This window comes from Salmo salar, chromosome 20, assembly GCF_965601325.2.
Source record: "Salmo salar chromosome 20, fSalSal1, whole genome shotgun sequence".
Classification (NCBI taxonomy): Eukaryota; Metazoa; Chordata; class Actinopteri; order Salmoniformes; family Salmonidae; genus Salmo; species Salmo salar.
In genome coordinates, this window is record NC_138310.1 from 46,978,245 (window position 1) to 47,002,920 (window position 24,676).

The window sequence follows — 24,676 nt, forward strand, 5'->3', positions numbered from 1 at the left end:
TCTTATGTTCCATGACACCTTAAAACATATTGACTTAAAAAGGAAAGAGAAAAAGTGCACGTTTAATAATTTCACACCACCCTTGATGTGACTAAGATTGGGGACAGAACCGCCCATCTGTTACGTTCTATGCTCATGTGATGCTGGTCTTTATCATCCAGCAATCTATATGTATTGATGCAATTCAACATAAAAATTCTGATGACATGGTAAGACAAAAGAAAAATGGTTGACCCAAGCTAACCTCCAGTGAGTTCTCTAATAACCTCCCTGTCAGAGGACACATAAAGATAAGGTTTCTAGAGCCTCCCTAGGCCTAATACATTTGAGCAGTGCCCCCCCCCCCACCCCTCCAGTTTGAAAGCAACTCTCTCTCGCTGTATCCGAATCATAACTAAAACATTTGATAAATTATCCAACCCAAATTTAGAATGACCGTCCTTAGGTCTTTACTTTGAGTCTATGACTCGAATTCAAGCTTCTCAACCTAGCACACATCATCACGGATAGAACATTTATAAACGGGACCTTTTATTGCCGGTAATAACTCTTCTCATTACAGCCCCCCTTTGTCCCTGTTTTCCTGACGTGAGTGGCCTGGTGTTCACAGCGTGTGTAGACCTTCCTCAATACCACCCCACCTCCTCCCGGCACTTATCATTCTAGCATGTCTTCAGATAGCGTTACAGTTCATCTTCCCAACGGCATATGTAACTCTTGCCTGTCACATTTGATGGCCCTTGATAATGTCCCGATTTCAATATCCAAATAGCACCTGATCCGCTACCAAGCAGTTCTGTCTGGGTCGTTTCTCCCACCAGCACCCCAGGAACATGAGAGAAATTTTAATGTTAAATATCTCCGTGCTGACTCCACATGTGGAGTCTCAGCATTCCTGCTGCCCGTACCCAGGTTTGACTCAGACTCAGATTGGAGTGTTTAAAACTTCTTAGGGATAGGGGGCACTATTTTACGTCCAGATGGAAAGCGTGCCCAAAGTAAACTGCCTGTTACTCAGGCACAGAAGCTAGAATATGCTTAGAATATGTTTAGATAGAAAACACTCTAAAGTTTCTAAAACTGTTAAAATAATGTCTGTGAGTATAACAGAACTGATTTGGCAGGCGAAACCCCGAGGACAAACCACCCGGGGAATTTTTTTTTTAGCTCACTGTGTTTTCAATTGGTTTTGTATGGGAAGCTCTATTTGATAGGAACCTGGTTGCAGTTCCTATGGCTTCCACTAGATGTCAACAGTCTTTAGAAATTGGTTGATGTTTTTCCTTTGAGAAATGAGTGTCAAGCCAAGTGGACTCTTCTGTTTGTTGCGCATGAACTGGAACACGCTTCACGTTGTATTTATCCGGTATTGAACACAGTATAATCCGTCTTAAATTTCATCGATTATTTACGTTTTAGGATACCTAAGGTTGGATTAGGAACGTTGTTTGAAATGTTTGGACCAAGTTTACAGGTAACTTATTAGATATTTTGTTGGCATGTTGGGCGAGTTGGAACCGGTGTATTTCTGAATAAAACGCGCCAAATAAATGGACATTTCTGGGACATAAAGAAGGACATTATCGAACAAAAGGACCATTTGTGATGTTTCTGGGACATTTTGGAGTGCCAACAGAAGAAGATCTTCAAAGGTAAGGCATTAATTATATCGCTATTTCTGACTTTTGTCGCGCACCTGCCTGGTTGAAATCTGATTTTCATGTGATTGTATGCGGGGCACTGTCCTCAGATAATCGCATGGTCTGCTTTCGCCATAAAGCCTTTTTGAAATCTGACACTGTGGCTGGATTAACAAGAAATTAAGCTTTATTTTGATGTATAACACTTGTATGTTTTATGAATTTTTATTATGAGTATTTCTGTTTTTGAATTTGGTGCGCTGCAATTTCACTGGATGTTGTCAAATCAATCCCGTTAACGGGATTCGAGTGGGAAGGGATCACTAAGAAGTTAAGTCACAGTCGCATTGAACGCCTTTGTCGCTCTTTCTTCAGCCGGTTAGGGAGGGTTTTGAGGTTCACACACATTGTTTGTGGTAAAATTATTCATACTATGCATTAAGACATCATCTGCCTTCACCTTCCACAATAACCTCAAGAGAGGACAGATCAGAACAACAGTTTAGTTCAATTCATTTCTGTTTCAGGAAATCTAGGCAAGCATTGACTATATGACCAATTATTACATTCCCAATTTTCTTAATAACATTATCTCTATGACAAACGTCAAAGAGCATAACAACATACTGTTACTGTTGAAACCATTTTTAAATTTAGTTCATACTCCCGTATTTTACTGGCGACCTCTTGGAAGAGTTACCAGATCAGGAAGTTAGCACCCTAACCCATCGGGGAATCTCACAATCCAGTAGACCCAATCTGGTGAAATTTGTATCGAAACAAAAACAAAAATGAAATCAGCAATGCGCATAGAACCATTCATTTGGAGTAACTGTCATCCCTTTTTAACATTTATTTTTGCAGACTGAACAAAATATACTTGTATATTTACCCAAGGACCAGGACCCCAGGGAACTGGTAATTTTCCCTTCGAACACATGATTCACATCGTGATTCAAAAACAACATGTTAAATCAAAAATAAACTAATTCAAATAACCAATCAATTTAGAGTTACAACTCTTGATAACTCCATAAGGAAATAATAGTATCTCATAAATTAATGGTAAAATAGAATAGAGGCTGATGTTTCTCATTCATTTTATAATTAAATCCCACCTGTTTCGATCATTTCTAGTGAGATTGGTCAGGCCTCACCAGAAAGACATCATACAGGGCAGTCGACACCATTAAATATTTCTCCTTTTTCTTTCTCTGTCCTTCAGAAACCCTTTAAACATTTCAAACATTTCCATCCTTCTGCATACCCAATTTAAAACCAAATTGGAAAGACCCCAGTAAATAAATCCTCTGGTATCAACACCACTAATGCATATTCATAACCGGTAAGTTGTGTGTGCTTTGTAGTTTATTTCTTTAACAATTGTTGTATTTTATTGCTTTTCAATATATATATTTTATTACAATCCCTACAATGTCTAGTAGTGTGTGTTCCACTATTCGACGACTCTATGGGAACTTTGTAATACTCAGAATAGCCATGGAGTAGTCTGTGTCTCTGAAAATGTGGTTATCAATATGCAGTTTATCGACTATGAGAGCTACGCGTTTCCCTTTCAATCTATTTTCCTTGAAGATTGGAAACAGAACTTTGCGCCCGTGTCTCCTCCACGGACCAGTCCTCCAGTGGGTCTCCCTATCCTGGTCAAGCCCGTGCCTCCTCCACGGACCAGTACTCCAGTGGGTCTCTCTATCCTGGTCAAGCCCGTGTCTCCTCCACGGACCAGTCCTCCAGTGGATCTCCCTATCCTGGTCAAGCCCGTGTCTCCTCCACGGACCGGTCCTCCAGTGGGTCTCTCCACCCTGGTCTCTCCTGTGCCACCTCCTCAAGCCAGGCCTCCGTTATGTCTCCCCAGCCTGGTGAATCCTGAGTTGGAGCTGCCCGCCAGTCAACAGTCGTCAGAGCTGCCCGCCAGTCAACAGTCGTCAGAGCTGCCCGCCAGTCAACAGTCGTCAGAGCTGCCCGCCAGTCAACAGTCGTCAGAGCTGCCCGCCAGTCAACAGTCGTCAGAGCTGCCCGCCAGTCAACAGTCGTCAGAGCTGCCCGCCAGTCAACAGTCGTCAGAGCTGCCCGCCAGTCAACAGTCGCCAGAGAGGTCAGACTGCCCTGAACTGCCGGAGTGGCCAGACTGCCCTGAACTGCCGGAGTGGCCAGACTGCCCTGAACTGCCGGAGTGGCCAGACTGCCCTGAACTGCCAGACTGCCCTGTTCTGCCAGAGTGGCCGGACTGCCCTGTTCTGCCAGAGTGGCCGGACTGCCCTGTTCTGCCAGAGTGGCCGGACTGCCCTGTTCTGCCAGAGTGGCCGGACTGCCCTGTTCTGCCAGAGTGGCCGGACTGCCCTGTTCTGCCAGAGTGGCCGGACTGCCCTGTTCTGCCAGAGTGGCCGGACTGCCCTGTTCTGCCAGAGTGGCCGGACTGCCCGGTTCTGCCAGAGTGGCCGGACTGCCCGGTTCTGCCAGAGTGGCCGGACTGCCCGGTTCTGCCAGAGGTGCCCGCCTGCCCTGATCTGCCAGGGTGCCCGGCCTGTCAGGATCAGCCCGAGTGGTCCTCCTGCCCTCCGGTCCAGCCCGAGTGGTCCTCCTGCCCTCTGGTCCAGCCCGAGTGGTCCTCCTGCCCTCCGGTCCAGCCCGAGTGGTCCTCCTGCCCTCCGGCCCAGCCCGAGTGGCCCGCATGCCTTCCGGCCCAGCCCGAGTGGCCCGCATGCCTTCCGGCCCAGCCCGAGTGGCCCGCATGCCTTCCGGCCCAGCCCGAGTGGCCCGCATGCCTTCCGGCCCAGCCCGAGTGGCCCGCATGCCTTCCGGCCCAGCCCGAGTGGCCCGCATGCCTTCCGGCCCAGCCCGAGTGGCCCGCATGCCTTCCGACCCAGCCCGAGTGGTCCGTCTGCCAGGGTCAGCCCGAGTGGCCCGTCTGCCCGGCGCAGCGATCGGCGCCAACAGAGTGGGCGACGCCGAAGGTGGAGCGAGGTCCACGTCCTGCACCTGAGCCACCTCCAGGATAGGTGGGTTGGGGAGGGAGGGTGTAGCACAGTGCCGTCGGTGACGGCAGCCACCCTCCCTTCCCTCCCTTATTGTTTAGGTGTTCCTTTTTGTTGGGGATTTTTTTTGTGTTTTCCTTTTTTTAGGTGCATCCCGGGGTCTGTACCTTGAGGGGGGGGTACTGTCACGTCCTGACCAGTAGAGGGTGTAGTTGGGTCAGGACGTGGCAGAAGGGAGTAAGTGTTTTATTGTTTCATTTAATTTTGGCCGTGTGACTTCCAATCAAGCACAGCTGTAGAGGGTTGTGGTTGATTGGGAGTCACACATAAGTTGCCTACGTTTCCGTTGTGTGGTGTGGGTAATTGTTCTTGTCACTGTGGTTGCACCTGACAGGACTGTGTTGGCTGTCAGTTTTGTTGTTTTGTTAATTGTATGGTGTTCGTAACATTAAAAATGACGAACCCTAACTCCGCCGCATTTTGGTCCACTTCTTCCGTAGACAGCCGTTACACCATTCTACAATTTCCTTCGGGAACTGATCATTCATGCCTATTTTCGTGCCAGCAAGTCTTTTCCCCAGGCTTTTAACCATTATTTTATCTTTAAAGAAAGCAAATTTGCCCTCTCTGTCCGAAACGGTGTACACGTTCGAGTTGGATTTTGTCGACAGCTTCTTGTAGGAACTCCCAACTACACCCTCAGGAACTTCTGCTTCTTTCTCTTGGATACCAGTAAGTAACTCAGATTTTCTTTCATGGATCTAGTCTGTATGTCAAGTAAGGCTTCTCTCAGAAAGATGTTCTCCTTCTTAAGTTCATTAACATCGGTTTCAATCTTATTGACTGTCCCTTTTAGCTTGCTTGTATCTTTTTCCAATGTCGCAGCTTTTTCGTCACTCATTTCGAGGCTTGCCTTCAAATCCTGTATATCCTTACTGCCTAATTCAAGTATGCCCATTGATTTTAAAAGATCGGTTTCCACCTTTACCGTTCCCGGTGGTGAAAAGATGATCATGTTTGGGTGTTGCTTGTTTTTGTATTTGTCGATACATTTCTCTAGCCTTGTGATTTGTTTTGTGTTGTTATCCAGATTGAAGGTTATAGCTCACCAGTTTGGGAAGTGCTAATATTTAGTCTAACTTACCGATATTGAATATTACGTTTTTATCTTGAGGTGATCTACACTGCTATGCTCAGTCCGCCATCTTTTCTGGGAAACTTAGCATAGCTGTGAAAGTTGACATTGTGTTTCTGAATGACATCATCAAGAGGTAGAATATATAGTGAAAACAATAGTGGTCCTAAAACGGAACCTTGAAGAACAACGAAACTTACAATTGATTTGTCAGTGGACAAATCATCCACAGAGACTAACTGATATCTTTCCAGACAGATAAGACCTAAACCAGGCAAGAACTTGTCCGTGTAGACCAATTTGGGTTTCCAATCTCTCCAAAAGAATGTGATGATTAATGGTGTCAAAAGCAGCACTAAGGTCTAGGACAAGGGGGGGGCAAAGTACCACCCGCCTGGCACTTAAATCCATCCCGCGAGACATTTTCTAAATGTATTAAATACGATTATATTTGAGTTACGATTTTTGGCCTAAAATTACTTAGAAATACCATAGGAACTTCTTCTGATTTAATCAATGATGGTAACAACCAGGGGCTCTCACTTATATGACAGGGTGTCTGCCTGCTTGGAAAAAATGAATCTACCGTGGAGCAAACTGACAAACGTCACAACAGATGGATCACCATATCTAACCGGTAAAAACATTGGCCTACTAAAAAGATTACAAGACAATGTAAAAGAAGAAAGCCCTAACTCGGAGGAATGTTTTTCTTCACTGTATTATTCATCAGGAAGCCCTGTGTAAAAGTGTGTTAAAGCTGGAAAATGTTGTAAAAGTGGTTGTCAACTTTATACAGGCAAGGGGGCTTAGTTCATTCAGCTGCTCAATGACACAGGGGCAGAACACCAGGACTTGTTGTACCATTCAAATGTGTGCTGGCTAAGCCTGGGGAAAGTATTTTGCCATGTGTGGGAACTGAGAGGGGAGGTATGTTCCTTAATACAGTTGGTAATGCTGACAACTTCTCAGAGTTGAAAGACACAGACTGGCTGGGCAACTTTGCACTCGGTGTGGACGTATTGGGGCATCTGAACGATCTAAATGTGAAACTGCAGGCAAATGGTGTTTTTGTGCATGAACTGTATTCCAACGTGAAAGCATTCAAGGCCAAACTTATGTTGTTCTCCAGAGAAATTAGCAGCCAGTCTCTCGCTCATTTTCTGACACTGGCCACACTGATCGCGCCCACATCGCAGTGCCGCACTGGGCGCATACAGTAGCACTTTGATCGACCCGTATGCTGAGTTTTCCCACCGCTTCTCAGACTTCACCAAGATTGAGACGAGCTGGAGCTTGTATCATGCCCCCTGTCTTTCGACAGTGAGAAAGCACCACCAGACACACAATTGGAGCTCATCGACATCCAATGTGACAGTGCTTTGAAGGAGAAGTACAAAACGGCAACAATAGAAGAGTTCTATGGCTCACTGAATGAAACAAAGTTTCCAAACATTAAAAAGCACACACAAAGGATGTTTGTATTATTCGGGTCCACATATGTGCGTGAACAAACGTTCTCTGTCATGAATTACAACAAATCCTGTCACAGGTCAAATTTAACAAATTACCACTTATCAGCTGTTCTGAGAATCTCTACATCAAAGCTGACACCAGACTTTGATGCCCTTGCCAAGAGAGGTGACCAGACCCATTGTTCACATTAAGACTCGAATAACTGTGACTGGGGTAGGCAAGGATTATGCTTTTTCAAGGTGACGGTTATGCAGTGAGCAATGCACTTGGATACAGGTAATTTGTCCCCATGCATCTAACAATGAACACTTATTCAGTCAGATTTGGGCTAAGGTGATTGGATAACTGTAAATATGGCCCACAATGGAGATGATAATTGTTCCTTAATATGCTTTCAAAAACAGACCATTCCAAATGCAACGGATGCTCTTACCATATGTTTTACTCAAATGTTTTAATCATTTTTTTTTTTACACATCTGCTGTTACATTTTGCATGTCTCCAGTCATATAATATTTATCTATTTTTAAGTTTGCATATTGTGACTGTAAGTTTGATTGTACTTTACAAGGGTAGAGATGCAGGATCTGTGTGTGTGTTTGACTGTGTCTGTGATGTTATAAATTATATACATTTTGTGAGTGGTGGGGGGGGGGGGGGATTCGATATAGGCCGATAGTGTTTTACATTTTCCGGGTCAAGGTTTGGATTTTTCAAGAGAGGCTTTATTACTGCCACTTTTAGTGAGTCTGTTACACATCTGGATGATAGGGAGCCATTTATTATGTTAAACATAGGAGGGCCAAGCACAGGAAGTAGCTCTTTCAGTAGTTTAGTTGAAATAGGGTGCAGTATGCAGACTCAAGGTTTAGAGGCCACGACTATTTTCATGAATGTGTCAAGAGATAAAGGATTCAAAAACGTGTTCGTATCCACTGATCCTAGGTCCTAGCAGTTCTGTGCAGAGGGCCTGGGCTTTGTCCTGGGCTTTGGAGAAATACGCAGATTCAAAGAGGAGTCCGTAATTAGCTTTTCGTCTAAGAAGTTCATGAATTCGTCACTGATGAAGTGAAAGCCATCCTCTCTTGGGGAATACTGCTTTTTAGTTAGCTTTGCAATAGGATTCTCCTCAATTAGGTTGAAAAAATAGGATGATCGAGCAGCATTGAGGACTCTTCGATATTGTAAGGTACTGTCTTTCCAAGCTTGTCAGAAGACTTCCACTTCGGTGGAGCGCCATTTCCAATCCAATTGTCTGGGAGCTTGCTTCAGGGCTCGGGTATTTTCTGTATACCAGGGAGCAAATTTCTTGTGACAAATGTTTTTTGTTTTTAGGGGTGCGACTGCATCTAGGGTATTACGCAAGGTTAAACTAGATCCACGGTATGACTCTGGCAATGAGTAGGTCTGGAGACATGTTGGACAAAACACACTGAGTTGAAGCCAAGTCTGTGGACTTTTCCATGTGAATATTGAAGTCACCAAAAATGTGAATATTATCTGCCATGACTACAAGGTCCAATAGGAATTCAGGGAACTCAGTGAAGAACGCTGTATACGACCCAGGAGGCCTGTAAAGAGTAGCTATAAAAAGTGATTGAGTAGGCTGCATAGATTTCATGACTAGAAGCTCAAGAAACAAAACCGCAGTAATTTTCTTTTGTGAATTGAAATTTGCTGTCATAAATGTTAGCAACACCTCCACCTTTGTGGGATGCGTGGGGGATATGGTCACTAGTGTAACCAGGAGGAGAGGCCTCATTTAACACAGTACATTGATCAGGCTTGAACAATGTTTCAGTCAGGCCAATCACATCAAGATTATGATCAGTGATTAGTTAATTGACTTGGAAGTGAGGGATCTAACATTAAGTAGCCCTATTTTGAGATGTGAGATATCACAATCTCTTTCAATAATGACAGGACAGGAGGAGATCTTTATTCCAGCGAGATTGCAAAGACGAACACCGCCATGTTAAGTTTTGCCCAACCTAAATCGAGGCACAGACACAGCCTAACTGGGGATAGCTGAGCTGACTGTACTGACTGTGCTAGTGGCAGACTCCACTAAGCTGGCTGGTTAACAGCCTGCTGCCTGGCCTGCACCCTATCTCATTGTGGAGCTAGAGGAGTTAGAGCCCTGTCTATGTTGATAGATAAGATGAGGGCATCTCTCCAGCTAGGATGGAGTCCGTCACTCCTCAGCATGCCATGCTTGGTCCTGTTTGTCCCAGAAAAAGGGCCAATTACCCACAAATTCTATCTTTTGGGAGGGGCAGAAAACAGTTTTCAACCAAAGATATAGTTGTGAGACTGTTGTAGAGCTCATCACTCCCCCTACCTGGGAGGGGGCCAGAGACAATTACTCAATGCCGACACATCTTTCTAGCTAATTTACACACTGAAGCTATGTTGCAGTAGGTGACCTCTGACTGTTTCATCCTAACATCGTTGGTGGATAACAATATCTCTAGATAGAACCATGTCCAGATAAAGCATCCAGGGTGAAAAAGTTGAGCGAGGAAAAAAAAACAACGATGTTGGTAAATGCAGGCTCATTATCGTGACATTCATCCGCCCCATGTTTCAGCATGATAATGCACGGCCCCAAGGATGTCTCAAGGATCTGTACACAATTCCTGGAAGCTGAAAATGTTCCAGTTCTTCCATGGCCTGCATACTCACTTAGACATGTCTGGGATGCTCTGGATTGACGTGTACGACAGCGTGCTCCAGTTCCCGCCAATATCCAGCAACTTTACACAGCCATTGAAGAGAAGTGGAACATCATTCCACAGGCCACAATCAACAGCCTGATGTAAAGGAGATGTGTTGCGCTGCATGAGGCAAATGGTGTTCACAGCAGATACTGACTGGTTTTCTGATCCACGCTCCAAACATTATTTGGATGCATATCTGTATTCCCAATCATGTGAAATCCATAGATTAGAACCTAATTCATTTATTTCAATGGACTGTTTTCCTTATATGAACTGTAACTCAGTAAAATCTTTGAAATGGTTGCATGTTGCATTTATATTTTTGTTCAGTGTGAGAACAGAGTAACACAGTTCACGGTACCAATGAATAGAGAGTACAGACATTGACTAAACATTACACCTGTCATAGTTGTATTGTTCATCAGGAGACTAAGCTAAAGCAATTGAAGGCATAAGCCAATGTTACTCATCACACCAGTGTAGTTCCAAACCACCTTTGTTACACATGGCATATGGTTTTTATGATCAGGCTTTTGCCACATAACTGTCGTTAGAGCCTCCATGATACAGCAGCACCCTCCAAGTCCTTGGGGAGAACCGCCCAAACAGAACCGCCAAACAGGTGAACTCCAGGAAAGGCCTGATGACCGCATACATAAGCATTACATGTTTCATTTTCACGGAGCACAATGTTGTCAGGGCTCCTGTGTCAGAAATAATGCCTGATTTAGGGGCTTGCTTCCATGTGTGGAAAACAGCTAGGTAATTAAGGAACAACAAGATCACACGGAGCGCAAGTAGTCTCACAATGGTTCAAGGACAATGACACTTAACTAGCATTGGCTTGACATGTAGAGCGGCCTTTGTTGTGTTGTTACCAGAATTAGAATGTGTGTTCCAACTCAACTCCTGAAAATTCTATCGCACCTTTATAATTTCAATAGAATCCAAAAGCTTTGGTCAATCTGACCAGCCCCACTGGTTAAAAACTGGTTCAATCAATCTTGTTTCCACGTCATTTCAACCCCCCAAAATCAATGTGAAGGCGTTGAATCAACAAAGTCATCAACATACTGGCATTTAGTCATTTATTTTCACCGAACTTTTTTAATTTTTAAATGTTTACGTTGAATTCACATTAGTTTACAACTCAACCAAATGTAAATCAAAACTACATGTTGAATTGACATCTGTGCCCAGTGGGGCACATTTCACAGTTTTGTGTTTATGAGCATGATCTAGTTGAGACAATAAAAAAGGAAAACAGTGTGATCCCAGTACAGTTTTTTTATGCTCTAACTGTTTCCATTGCATCATCCACTACAGTGTACAGTTTGATGTCATAAACAGCATGTCATGATCCGCATTATGGCATCAAACCTATATAAACCGCAGTCTAACACAAGTGGCTGCTGTGTAGAGACACTGGAAATATCGTTGGATCCATCTCTTGTGATCACGAGTATGAGAGAAAATGACGTATTTACCTGATTTGTTTGATATTAATAGTTAACGATTATATACTTAACAAATAGTAAGACATTTCTGTTCTGTTAAATGCTGTGTTTCTGTAAAGGGATGGTTTCCACTCTAGCTTCCTGCAGTTAGTCTGGGCGGATGGTGAAGGAAAGGGGTTTTGCTACAGATAGCTTGAGCTGACAATGACTTTGTGATAAAAACCTACAGCCAGCATTCCATAGATAAGATGTGGTATGTATAACCCGAGATAGAGATAGCCTGGAAGAGTTTAGAACAATCCCTCATTGTCTCATCATCCTGGCATCTGGGAAACTAAGCTGGGTTGGGGGAAAACAACATCCTGTGCAGATAACCAGGAGATTAACCAAGGTGGCTTATGATGCCCCCGATCAGCATGCGAAGGGTGGAACCAGCCCTGACTAAGCATTTTTAGGTCTCCTATATAAGATCTCTGTTTTTCCATTATCAGTTAAGCTCTCGGCAACACACACTTCGGAGTGTGGGGTCGACGGTATCATTATTGCAATAATTAATCGATATTGCAAAAAGATGATTGTTTGAAGAAATGACAAAGTCTCTCTCACTTGGTTAGAATTTCCCCCACACGAGAGACACCATCTTGGATAAGTGTTTTGATTTTGGAACCAGCAAGTTGCTTTGAAGTGCATTATATTGTATTGAGCATTGACAGCCGCAGACTGTCAAAGGGGGCGGTGTTGCAATCTACTGCAGAGATAGCCTGCAGAGTTCTGTCTTACTATCCAGGTCTGTACCCAAACAATTCGAGCTTCTACTTCTACTTTTAAAAATCCACCTTTCCAGAAACAAGTCTCTCACTGTTGCCGCTTGCTATTGACCAGCCTTGGTGTGCCCTGGACACCATATGTGAATTGATTGCCCCCAATCTATCTTCAGAGCTCGTGCTGCTAGATGACCTAAACTGGGACATGCTTAACACCCCGGCCATCCTACAATATAAGCTTGATGCCCTCAATCTCACACAAATTATCAATGAACCCACCAGATACAACCCCAAATCCGTAAGCACGGACACCCTCATAGATATCATCCTAACCAACTTGCCCTCCAAATACACCTCTGCTGTTTTCAACATCCTGCGGTCAAACGACCACCCCTCATCACTGTCAAACGCTCCCTAAAACACTTCAGCGCACAGGCCTTTCTAATCGACCTGGCCCGGGTATCCTGGAAGGATATTGACCTCATCCCGTCACTAAAGGATGCCTGGTTATTCTTTAAAAGTGCCTTCCTCACCATCTTAAATAAGCATGCCCCATTCAAAAAACGTAGAACCAGGAACAGATATAGCCCTTGGTTCTCTCCAGACCTGACTGCACTTGACCAGCACAAAAACATTCTGTGGCATTCTGCATTAGCATCGAATAGCCCCCGGGATATGCAACGTTTTCGGAACAAGGGGGTGGCAGTTAGCCGCTTTTGAAATGTTGTCTAACATGTCCAAATTGATTGCTGATTTTTCCGACCAGCTTGCCAGTATGGCATCCTCAACCATTGTGCTGTTTAGTAACATGCCGTCGATCAGTGGAGGGCGGTATGTGTTGGCTGGAGAGTCATCCAAGCCACACAGGAAAACCTCTTGTTCGGTTAACTTTCGAGTGAAACCTGTTACTGTCATCTGCCACTAACGGCGGACTCATGACCAAGTTCACCAGGGTTTGTCTGTTGATGTCGCCATTCCTTCGTCGTTGGGTAATGTATTGCAGGTAGCCTTCGATGAAGGCAGTGGTGTCAGTGGAGGTGGCATGGTTATTTGTGACAATACTTGGTTGTTTTCAGGGAAGTTAGGAACAAATATACACAGGCAGTTAGGAAAGCTAAGGCTAGCTTTTTCAAGCAGAAATTTGCATCCTGTAGCACAAACTCAAATACATTCTGGGACACTGTAAAGTCCATGGAGAATAAGAGCACCTCCTCCCAGCTGCCCACTACACTGAGGCTAGGAAACACTGTCACCATCGATAAATCCACTATAATTGAGAATTTCAATAAGCATTTTTCTATGGCTGGCCATGCTTTCCACCTGGCTACCCCTACCCCAATCAACAGCCCTCCACCCCTCACAGCAACTCGCCCAAGTCTCCCCTATTTCTCCTTCACCCAAATCCAGATAGCTGATCTTCTGAAAGAGCGGCAAAATCTGGACCCCTTACAAATCAGCCGGGCTAGACAATCTGGACCCTCTCTTTCTAAAATTATCTGTCAAAATTGTTGCAACCCCTATTACTAGCCTATTCAACTTCTCTTTCGTATCGTCTGAGATTCCCATAGATTGGAAAGCTTCCGCGGTCATCCCCGTCTTCAAAGGGGGAGACACTCTAGACCCAAACTGCCACAGACCTATATTTATCCTACCCTGCCTTTCTAAGTTCTTCAAAAGCCAAGTTAACAAACAGACCATACCGACCATTTTGAATCCCACCCTACCTTCTCCCCTATGCAATCTGGTTTCAGAGCTGGTCATGGGTGCACCTCAGCCACGCTCAAGGTCCTAAACAATATCATAACCGCCATCGATAAGAGACATTACTGTGCAGCCGTATTCATTGACCTGGCCAAGGCTTTCGACTCTGTCAATCACCACATTCTTATCGGCAGACTAAACAGCATTGGTTTCTCAAATGATTGCCTCCCCTGGTTCACCAACTACTTCTCTGATAGAATTCAGTGTGTCAAATCGGAGGGCCTGTTGTCCGGACCTCTGGCAGTCTCTATGGGGGTGCCACAGGGTTCAATTCTCAGGCCGACTCTCTTCTCTGTATACATCAATGATGTCGCTCTTGCTGCTGGTGATTCGCTGATCCACCTCTACGGAGACAACACCATTCTGTATACCTCTGGCCCTTCTTTGGACACTGTGTTAACTAACCTCCAGACGAACTTCAACACCATACAACTCTCCTTCCGTGCCCTCCAACTGCTCTTAAATGCAAGTAAAACTAAACGTATGCTCTTCAACTGATCGCTGCCCGCACCTGCCCGCCCGTCCAGCATCACTACTCTGGATGGTTCTGACTTAGAATACATGGACAACTACAAATACCTTGGTGTCTGGTGAGACTGTAAACTCTACTTCCAGACTCACATTAAGCATCTCCAATCCAAAATTAAATCTAGAATCGGCTTCCTATTTTGCAACAAAGCATCCTTCACTCATGCTGCCAAACATACCCTCGTAAAACTGACCATCTTACTGATCCTCGACTTTGGCGATGTCATTTAAAAAATAGCCTCCAACACTCAACAAATTGGATGCAGTCTATCACAGTGCCATCTGTTTTGTCACCAAAGCCCCATTTACTACCCACCACTGCGACCTGTACGCTCTTGTTGGCTGGCCCTCGCTTCATACTCGTCGCCAAACCCACTGGCTGATATATAATTTTGTTATCAATGTTCATAAACTTCAATTAATCTACTCAGTCCACAACCCAGAATTTGTAAAGTTCTGGTTGAATGAAACAGACAGAATTCCCAGCTTACAATAGTCAAATGTTTATTCACGAGGGCACTCTGCAGTTCATATACAAAGACCTCTATTTTATACCAGGCTCCTTCTTTACGCACACACATACACACGAACCTTTAGGAGAATTATCTCCTCCTCCAGAGTTCTCAACACTGTATATCACTACCCAGCCGACAGTTCCATTCCCCCGAGATTAGGGAAACCTTGAGGGGTGCTCCCTCTCATATCATAAACTCTAGCTAGGTCGGGTCAGACATAGGTTAATGGTTCTCGGTGTTTTCTTAAACACACACTCACATTCCTCTCTTATCCTAGTCCAACCTAGTTAGAACTTTACATTTAACAATTGAATTACTCATTATACATGCTACATAAACTATATCACTAATAGTTAGGTTTCAGGGTAGAATTATTTAATAATTTATCTTTAGACATATAATTATTTTATCACTGGCTCCAGGTCATCTACAAGTCTCTGCTAGGTAAAGCCCCGCCTTATCTCAGTTCACTGGTCACCATAGCAGCACCCACCCGTAGCACACGCTCCAGCAGGTATATCTCACTGGTTACCCACAAAGTCAATTCTTCCTTTGGCCACCTTTCCTTCCAATTCTCTGCTGCCAATGACTGGAATGAACTGCAAAAATCACTGAAGCTGGAGACTCATATCTCCCTCACTAGCTTTAAGCACCAGCTGTCAGAGCAGCTCACAGATCACTGCACCTGTACATCTGTAAATAGCCCATCCAACTCCCCATCCCCATACTGTATTTATTTATTTATCTTGCTCCTTCGCACCCCAGTATCTCTACTTGCACATTCATCTTCTGCACATCCTACCATTCCAGTGTTTAATTGCTATATTGTAATTACTTCGCCACCATGGTCAATTTATTGCCTTACCTCCCTTATCCTACCTCATTTGCACATGCTGTATATAGACTTTTTCTACTGTATTATTGACTGTATGTTTGTTTATTCCATGTGTAACTCTGTGTTGTTGTATGTGTCGAACTGCTTTGCTTCATCTTGGCCAGGTCGTAGTTGTAAATGAGAACTTGTTCTCAACTGGCCTACCTGGCTAAATAAAATAAAAGACAAGAGGGCCTTCATAGCTTCTCCCACTGCCCTGAGGTTTATCTTGGGGTAAGTATTGCCTCTCACCAGTCTCCATTCAATGTTTATATCATTGTATGTAGAGAAGTGCATCTTTTCTCTCAACTAGATTAGGCCTACATGGTGCGTTTGCTTGATATTCAGTATACACATACTATAATATGATACAAAGCTATTTTCTGTAATATTGTTTTTCCGTTTAGATGTTAAGTTTCAGAGAGTTGGTTATTTTTTAAATATTCCACCATGACTTTGAGAGAGGATCTGAGTCTCCTGTTCCTTGGAGCTTGAGAGGCCGTGTACATCCTAGACCAAATGGACATCTCGAAAAAGGCTGGGGTAAGAAACAGTCTAATAAAGCTCAGGTAACTGCCAAAATAAAGGAAACACTTGAGTAAATGAGGGTTCTGGCGGCTCTGTTATGGTGTGGGGTGCATTTTCCTGGCATGGTTTAGGTCCACTCAACCAGAGGGCAAGGTAAACGCCAATAAATGCACAGCCATTCTGAGTGATCACCTTCAAACTACACTGCATGGGGAATCATTTCTATCCTGATCGGAGTGGTCTCCTCCAGGATGACAATGCCCCAATCCACAGGCCACGAGGGGTCACTGAATGGTTTGATGAGCATGAACAGGATGTAAACCATATGCTATGGCTGTCTATGTCATCAGATTCCAACCCAATTGAGAATTTATGGGAGATTCTGGAGCTGCGCCTGAGATAGAGTTTTCCACCACCATCAACAAAACACCAAATGATGGTGTCGCATCCCTCCAGTAGAGTTCCAGACATTTGTTGAATTTATGCCAAGGCGTATTGAAGCTGTTCTGGCGGCTCGTGCAGTCCCAACGCCCTATTAAGACTCTTTATGTTGGTTTTTTTTTTATTTTTGGCAGTTACCTGTAATTTTTTATTCAGCCGATATATGCAGCATTTGCTGTGAATATGATCTCCAGCGTGGGAACATTCCCTTTATAAGGCGCATTGTCGACAATGCACGATCAGATTGAATCCTGCCCTTATTGTATAGCTAAAAGACACCTCAACAGAGAAATATTGCAGTTTTGAATTGAATGTTTTATTTTTTCAATATACCTTAAATAATGAAACCCAAGTGGCATTATTTCTGTGTTTTCAATCTCCTTGAGAAAACCGAACTGTCTTATTTCAGAACCCTCCTTGGTACACTTGGACGTTGTCCCCGAGAGCATTAACAGCCTTAGCGGGGATGACAATGAAGTCTGTTATTTAGCGAAGAGGCCATGGAGTTTGACCTGCCAAACCAGCTCAAGGTTTCTCGAGTGGCACAAAATATTATCAAAGATGAGAACATTACGAGATAGATTTTGATGTGTGTGGAATAATCAAAGATGTTTTGATGATTGTAAGACCACATCGGACCAGTGTTCAGTGTTGATGACATCGGCCAAGTCTTTGGGGAGGGTAGGTTTTTGACTCCAGTGACAATCTATAGAAGGCACCATCACATCACCAAAGGAAACATACTAATTCTACTGTTCCTTGACAGAGGGATATGCATAGATACTGTCAGCAAAGAGCAAAGGCATATCTGAGAACAAGATTCGTCAATCCTAATGGCAAACAAATCGTAGTTATCATATTTGGCAATGACATACAATGTCCAGAGTTCAGTGACAGACTAAGTGATAGAGAATTTTAAGGAGTGTGCACACAATTTTATATATAAATAGTTCAATCTCATAGAATAGTTCCCTTCTCATTCCTGTTTCTGAGTGCAGCACCAATGGACATGACCTGTCCTAAGTGTTCATCTTACTCACACCGGAGACAGGTGTTCACAGTTGGCCCAGGGCCTAGTTCTAAAAGGAAGTGTAGGCCTATCTCTGCTTCAGTTTATCTTACCGTTATGCAGCACACACATTCCATAGTTCCTGAGCCAATGGGAACTATTTAAAAAGCTCTTTCAATGCCCACGCCCACACAGTAGGGCCATGGACTGCTTCAAACTCCAAGATCACCCTTCACTTTGTGATGGATTAAAAGCAGAATAAGAATCTAGGAAAGGATGCATTGCATAAACATTTGTTCATGAATAAGGTGATGAGAGGAGAGTTTATGGGCTGGAGCTGGGCCGGATGAGGAAAATGGAAGTGGGCCATAAGTTAATGTCTTTGTAAATGTAATTTAAACATTTAGCTACTATTGTTATAACCAGCAGGGCACTTCAACCCCTAAAGACTGTTATCTTACATATTCTACCAAGATAAATTGGGTCACAAATTACTTGTGAATTCTTATATTTGAGGCACTTGGTAACAGATGTTCCCTCCAGTTCCCTCCATGTTCCCTCCAGTAACCAATGGGCAAAAATGGTTTTGAATGAGGCACTGCTGTGCTGTGGTGATACAACTCTGCCATCATGTGGACAAAGTGGCTCTCCTTCTCACCATAGGAACAATGAACAAGTTACTCTTACCACTCTCTATCAGTAACCCCAGGCAGGCAATAGATTCAGCTTCATAAAGGTTTTTAAAACACAAGATCTGAATGTGTTGTGATACAGTATCTTTGTATTTTTTTATTTTATTAAGAAAGGGATGAACCTTAGGCAAAGAGTTTCAAAGGCTGTTCCTTTGCTGATCTTGTTCTCTGACTTTCCTGCTCTAGACACTCACCCATGCTTGCTATTTCAATGAATGACATCACTGTCTCATTCATCACTGTTTGGCAGTCTCGCTGTCAGAGAGAGAGAGGGAGAGATTTACAGGGCCTGAACTAATGGAAAAGAGTGACGTGAATAGTGAGAGGAAGATTGATTAACTCTCCGTTCCCTCATTTCTTCAGGACAAAAACTATTAAAGTGTATTTTGGGAACATCATTTTGCCCAAGAGTTTGAGGCAAAGGGGAAAATATGAGTTCCTTGTCTCAAAGTGAGAATATTTAACAGTCAGAGAAGCATTCCACTGGTTTTGGCAGCGCAAGGTAAACAGTGTCTGCCTGTAGCTAAGAGTCTGTCAATGTACTTTAAAGTTTAGATCCCCAATGGTGAAACAGCCACCTCCATGTGCAATATTACAACAACAAAGAAGTTACTGAAATCAAAGCACACTGTTTTTCCCCCTCAGACATCATTGCACGCACAATAGAAGAGCACAATATATGATGCCATTTTTTTTTTTTCATCATGCTGCGCGACATCTCACCTTGAAATCAATAACAATAATGCTGGTGGAGCGGCCGTGCCACTACTTCCTCCTACTGTGAGTTTTGCTTTAAGAGAGGAGCCCATGTTTGGTGATGCCATTAGACTGAAGTAAACAGGGGCTTCAGTGGAAAATAAATCCACACTGATACTCTCTTTTCACTTTTTGAGGTCTTCTTGGATAATAAACATTATAATCTTAGAAAGAGAAAATAATACAGTACCATTACACTGGCAGGCAAGCTGTCAGCTTGTCGTTAAATCATAATCATTAATATGTAACCAGGCATATTGTCCTCGTTGAGCACATAGTACCTGATGTCCTCTCTCTTGTGAGTCCTTGTTTGTTGTGTTGCCATAGATGGACTTACCTGGCCACAGTATTAGGTATTAAAGCCAGTCATGAGAGTTGCCATTTTTATTGGTGACATAACTGAGGGTTGCACAGACAGATAAGTTAAAAGATTGTGAAAAGCCTATTTTAGGGCTTCCGTTTGAATACTTTACAACTCGTTTTTTTTGCACAAAATACTGTCTAAGCACCATGACATCAGTCAGTGATGTCACAGTTGGAAGCCCTAAACAGCTCACATACCTGTATGATGCCTTCTTGAATCCTCTTTACCTCTCCACCACTAAACTGGATATATAACCTTCTTATGTTACTAATTCCTACCAACTGCAGGAGCCAACATGTCTCATTTAAACCCCCGTCCTTGTTTATAAAGACAAAAAAACGATGATGCATGTAGATCAAAAACTGTGTAGGGCCACCGTCAGGTCGTCTGTTAAAATGATTCACCATCGCACAGCAGCAGTCAAATGGCTAACCTGAAGCACAGCTGAAAGCACGACAGTTCACCTGATTCATCATCACAACTCATCAGTATGGTATGTGCCATAGCCTACTGCTTAATGTGTTTATGCAATACCAGAGTTTTCTAATAACCTTCTAAAGAGGCCACGAATCATGTAGAATGGCAGTAAATTTGTTTAAAATGTTCAAATATTTTCTGAGGGAGGACCCCCAGCCCCCACACTAAACTTGGTCCCCCCAATGTCTATACCCCTTCGCCCTTGGCAAAGACAGCAGAGTTTTTCCAGTCCGAGTACACAAGGAAGCCAGTGAAAGTGCTGTCAGTCTTAGAGCTGGAGTAGAAACCACTGTACTCTCCCAACGCCATTTGCACCCACACCTGGTCGCCCGGGATGAGGTGCAGCAGCGAGCCTCCGGACAAAGACGCTGGCTTGGGCCAGTTCCCATAGAACTGGAAATAGGACGCCATCGTGTGAGCGTTCTTCATCAGGTCAAACTGCAGGCTGGCCCGGTAGACAGTGGCATGGACCGCAAAGTAGTAGACGCCGGGCACTTTGCAAGTGAAGCGTCCTGTTTCCATGTCGTAGTCGCCCTGCTCGTTGAGTACTACCTTGTCAAAGCGCACAGCGTCTTCTGCCGCCACGGGCTTGGTGCGGCCCTCGGACAACTTGGCGCTGAAGGCTGATTTGGGAGCGATGGCGCACTCCCCTGACTGCCCCCTGTCTCCTTTATCTCCAGGGTTCCCCTGGTCTCCAGTGAGGCCCCTAAAGCCTGTGTCACCTTTAGGGAGAATAGGGAAAAGACACAATGCTGTTACTGTTGTTCATTCAATAACACTTGAACCAACAGTAAACCAATTGAACCAAGGGAAGACTCATGGATCATTATAGTCCACAGTATGTTGTAGAAAGTATGGTGCCCTGATGTGACTTACCTGGCTCTCCCCCGACTCCCTTCTCTCCCTTCTCCCCAGGGGCAGAATCACGCCCGTCCCTCCCATCTCTTCCTGGTTGGCCAGCACCTCCGTGCAACCCAGGGGTGCCTGGGATACCTGGGTGTCCCGTACACAGACTGGGCGGTATCTTGTTGTCTTCTAATTGGTTGGTGAAGTTGACCAGTAGAACGGGGAGGAGGAGGGGCCATAGCTGGAGTGATTTCATTTCAATGCTACTATGTAGAGGAGAGAAACATTCTCTGTCAACATAAAGGAATGGAAAATACATTTTCTACTTGATACTCGTTTCTCTAGAACTGACTTTTCAAGGGGATCCACATAGTGTTCCATCCGTGAGTTTATAAATAGATATGGAGTTCATTGATTTGTTCTGCAGATGAGATGAGAAGCACCATACTGCAAAGGTTACATAAATCACAAGGAAATCTAATAACAAAACACTTGAGCCCATAAATGCTATGTGCTGAAATCAGTGGAAATATCCTTCAAAGAATGATGATATGAAATAAGAGCAGAAAAAGAACCTGTAATATAGTGTAACAGCGGTCATATAGTAGAGATTGAATCAGCTTTTCTTATTGACAGATTCATGCATTGTGAATACAGACGTCCAACTCCTTTCCCGTTGGTCACAGGTCTTGGACTCTCCCTCAACTGGACACATCTAAGAGGAGGGGTCAGATGATCAGGGGAAAGCATGCAACTGGAGAGAGGGAGTAACGGAAATGGAATGACCATCTAAAAAAATAACAGAAGACGCCTCATACCACGGACACAAAGCATTGGGAGTATAGGCCCCCAGTACATTTAATGAGAGCGTACACCTATGGCTGACAGGCATTACACCTTTTAAAGGCTATAAGGGCAATCAGATTATGACCATACCCTATATCTGCTTGTAGCTGTTGGCATCAGTAACGTACACTTCAGTATACTTGTTTTCTCCGTTTTTAAAACAGCTGTTTCACATTGAATGTTAAAGAGAGCAGCGGTGCCAGAATGGAAGCAATCATTATTTACACAGTTCAAAACAAAAGCTCAGTGTTAATCCCTGCTTTCCTTTGGCGTGAGTTCAGGATCATCTTGTCCGTCCCGTGCGTGCGTGCGTGCGTGTGTGCGTGCGTGCGTGTGTAAGCCTGAGCGTGTTGAATTGAGGAAGAGAGTGTCTCCGCCCCCTCCTTTAGCAGTGCTGGGAAAGAGAGGAGCCAGCTGTGAGAGACTGACTGACAGCATGTCTACAGACTAACACTGTTGGCTACCATGGGACCGCAACACAGGACAAGCCTCAAAAGGCCTGAACATACAGACACTGGGAACGACAGGGCATGTCTCCAGAGAACCTCACAATCAATTTGCTGATCGCAAGAGTGGACCCAGTGGTAGAGAGCTGTGCAACTTGATCACACAACAGTATGCTCACATTGAACAATTGAAATCACTACCACAGAATATGCCCATATTCAAACATCCGTTTTAGACATACCATAGAACAATCGTCGAATAAGGACTTCCAGCGTGTAGTGTGCTCACTACAAGCAAATATTACTTTAAGGCCAGAAAAGACCTTGAAATCCTCAATGCACTGTCTTCCAGGTTATTTTCAGCTCACTGCCACCCTTGTGAGTCAGTGGTATATATTTCAGCCTCAGCTGCTGTATTCTTTATGGCAGCATTTAAAGACCTGTACAGAGCAGAGAGGGCTGGCTTGTGGAGAAACTAGCCAAAAGCTGTGTCAGCATTCTGAGGAAGAACAGACAGACAGGATAAACACTGGAATCTGAGACGCTGCAGACCTCTGTATCCCTATCCCTTATAATGACCACAAACTCCCTTTTTTTTTGCGTGGGAGTACAATATGCAAAGTACAGTAATACATCGGTATGTATTGTTGCAACTTTCTGAGCAACTAACCATCCAATAACATACAGGGGACGTTAGCAGTATCACAAAGAATCCCAGTATAACACGTTTCTGATAAGGATAGCAGCAGTTTTATCACTGGTTAGAAAAAAATGTATGCTATTTCAATATGATAGCCAGTGTGACGAATAGGCTACATTATTTGTTACTTCAATAAAACATTTATATTCCAATTATATAGGAATTCATCAACACATTTGCAAAACAAAATTAGTTGCCTATGAAATATACACTCCTCCATTCCTTTACTGACTGTTTGCGTGGCAGCAAAAGATTCTCAATGTAAAATATATTATTTTCCTTATTGTAGATCATGTTGAGCCACCCCTACTCACAGCAGACAGCAAACATATACAACTATTTTCAATCAGGTATTATTTGAAAATAAAGTTTACCAGTCAACGTCCAAAAGTCCTTAGGAGCAGCAGTCTTTGCCTTGTGCTGAAGTGAAAACAGTCAAAGTTATCTTTGCTGCTTCAGCCAAAGAGCCTGGGAAAAGAGGAGAACTCTCAGCCTTGAAAGGAAACGGTAATGAAAGCAAATTAGAAAGAGGGAGGGAGGGTGGGAGACAGAGAGGAAAATATAGTGAGAGTAGGAGGGAAATATTTGAAGTCTCCCCAGCACAAATAATAAAGAGGAAAATAAGTCTTCAATAAGTCAAACAACAAGATCAGGATCAAAACAAGAGAGATGTTGAGAAATCAGGAAAGCGAGGGAGTGGGGAAAAGGAGGTGCAGTGAGGATAACAAAGGTTGGCAGATTACATACGATTTAAAGATTTGAGACTGGAGGAATTTCTTTCCCAAACATAAACAGTGGGAGAAGATCAAGGGGTTGTGGTCACTGGTCAGGGATATGTATCCACGATACACTGAGTCAAAGTCCTGGAAAACTCGAGCAATACTGTATACTGCTGTTACAGCCTACGCGTCATATTGGCCTTCGAATCAGAGGATTCTAAATTATTAGCCTTAACGCTGAGACAGTTGATCAGTTTTGCGAGAGTAAAGACACAGGGAGAGACTTGAAGTTATGCTATGTTATCTTAGAGTGAAGCAACATTTTTCTTTCTTCTGATTTTCTCCCGAAATTTAAACAATAGAGACTTCGGCTGGAGTCCTCTCCTCGTAGCAGTTTTAAGCTGATTGAGGAATGTGAAATAAACATCCCACATCTCACTTAACTGTTTGCAGCCACTCTTAAAGAGGATGTGACCTATTTTACTGAACTATCACTCACTTTGATCGCTGTCTCTCCATGCACACCAGCATGTGTGTATCCCAAAATTCTGCAACAGCGTTTACAAAAGACACCACCTTAAGTTAGTAGTATGTCACTGATGACACCGCTACAGGTACAGACTACATTGGTGGGACTGTTGAGGCTTGGTCACATTTAGGGTGGAACCTCCATGTTTCTACACATAGGTTTGGTTTGGTATTTTATACTACAGCACTGTTTTATGGGACATTGGCCAAGAAGGGGTTGGCAATGGCTCTTTGAAATCCGAAACCGTGACTTTTCCTTTTCACTCTTTAGGCAATTAAACTGTTTCACAGAGGACTTCACAACCCTCGTGTTGAGCTCAGTAGCCATAACTGCACTCAGGTGGAGCAGATTTATGCATGGTTTCAATTACCATTAGAAATATAAGCACATTTTGTCCCCTGCTCAATAACGGCCTGTTAAAACGGCAAACTATTACAGAGGCACTTTCAGATACAGC

At 43.8% G+C, this 24,676-nt stretch overlaps 1 protein-coding gene across 4 annotated transcripts; it reads right to left on the reverse strand.

The window, feature by feature from the left end:
• Nucleotides 1–19,658: 19,658 nt before the first annotated feature.
• LOC123723924 (complement C1q tumor necrosis factor-related protein 5) lies at nucleotides 19,659–24,079 on the reverse strand. Of its 4 annotated transcripts, none has more exons than XM_045703483.2 (4): nucleotides 23,719–24,079; nucleotides 23,346–23,439; nucleotides 21,010–21,242; nucleotides 19,659–20,855 (listed from the first exon to the last, which is right to left on the reverse strand). In XM_045703483.2, exons 3-4 carry the CDS (start codon nucleotides 21,233–21,235, stop codon nucleotides 20,320–20,322), a joined length of 762 nt encoding a protein of 253 aa, XP_045559439.1. In that variant the 5' UTR covers nucleotides 21,236–21,242; nucleotides 23,346–23,439; nucleotides 23,719–24,079; the 3' UTR covers nucleotides 19,659–20,319. The 4 variants fall into 4 exon arrangements, with proteins under 4 accessions (XP_045559439.1, XP_045559440.1, XP_045559437.1 ...); XM_045703484.2 differs by having other exon boundaries at nucleotides 21,010–21,245; nucleotides 23,719–24,066; XM_045703481.2 differs by lacking the exon at nucleotides 23,719–24,079 and having other exon boundaries at nucleotides 21,010–21,245; nucleotides 23,346–23,516.
• Nucleotides 24,080–24,676: the final 597 nt, after the last annotated feature.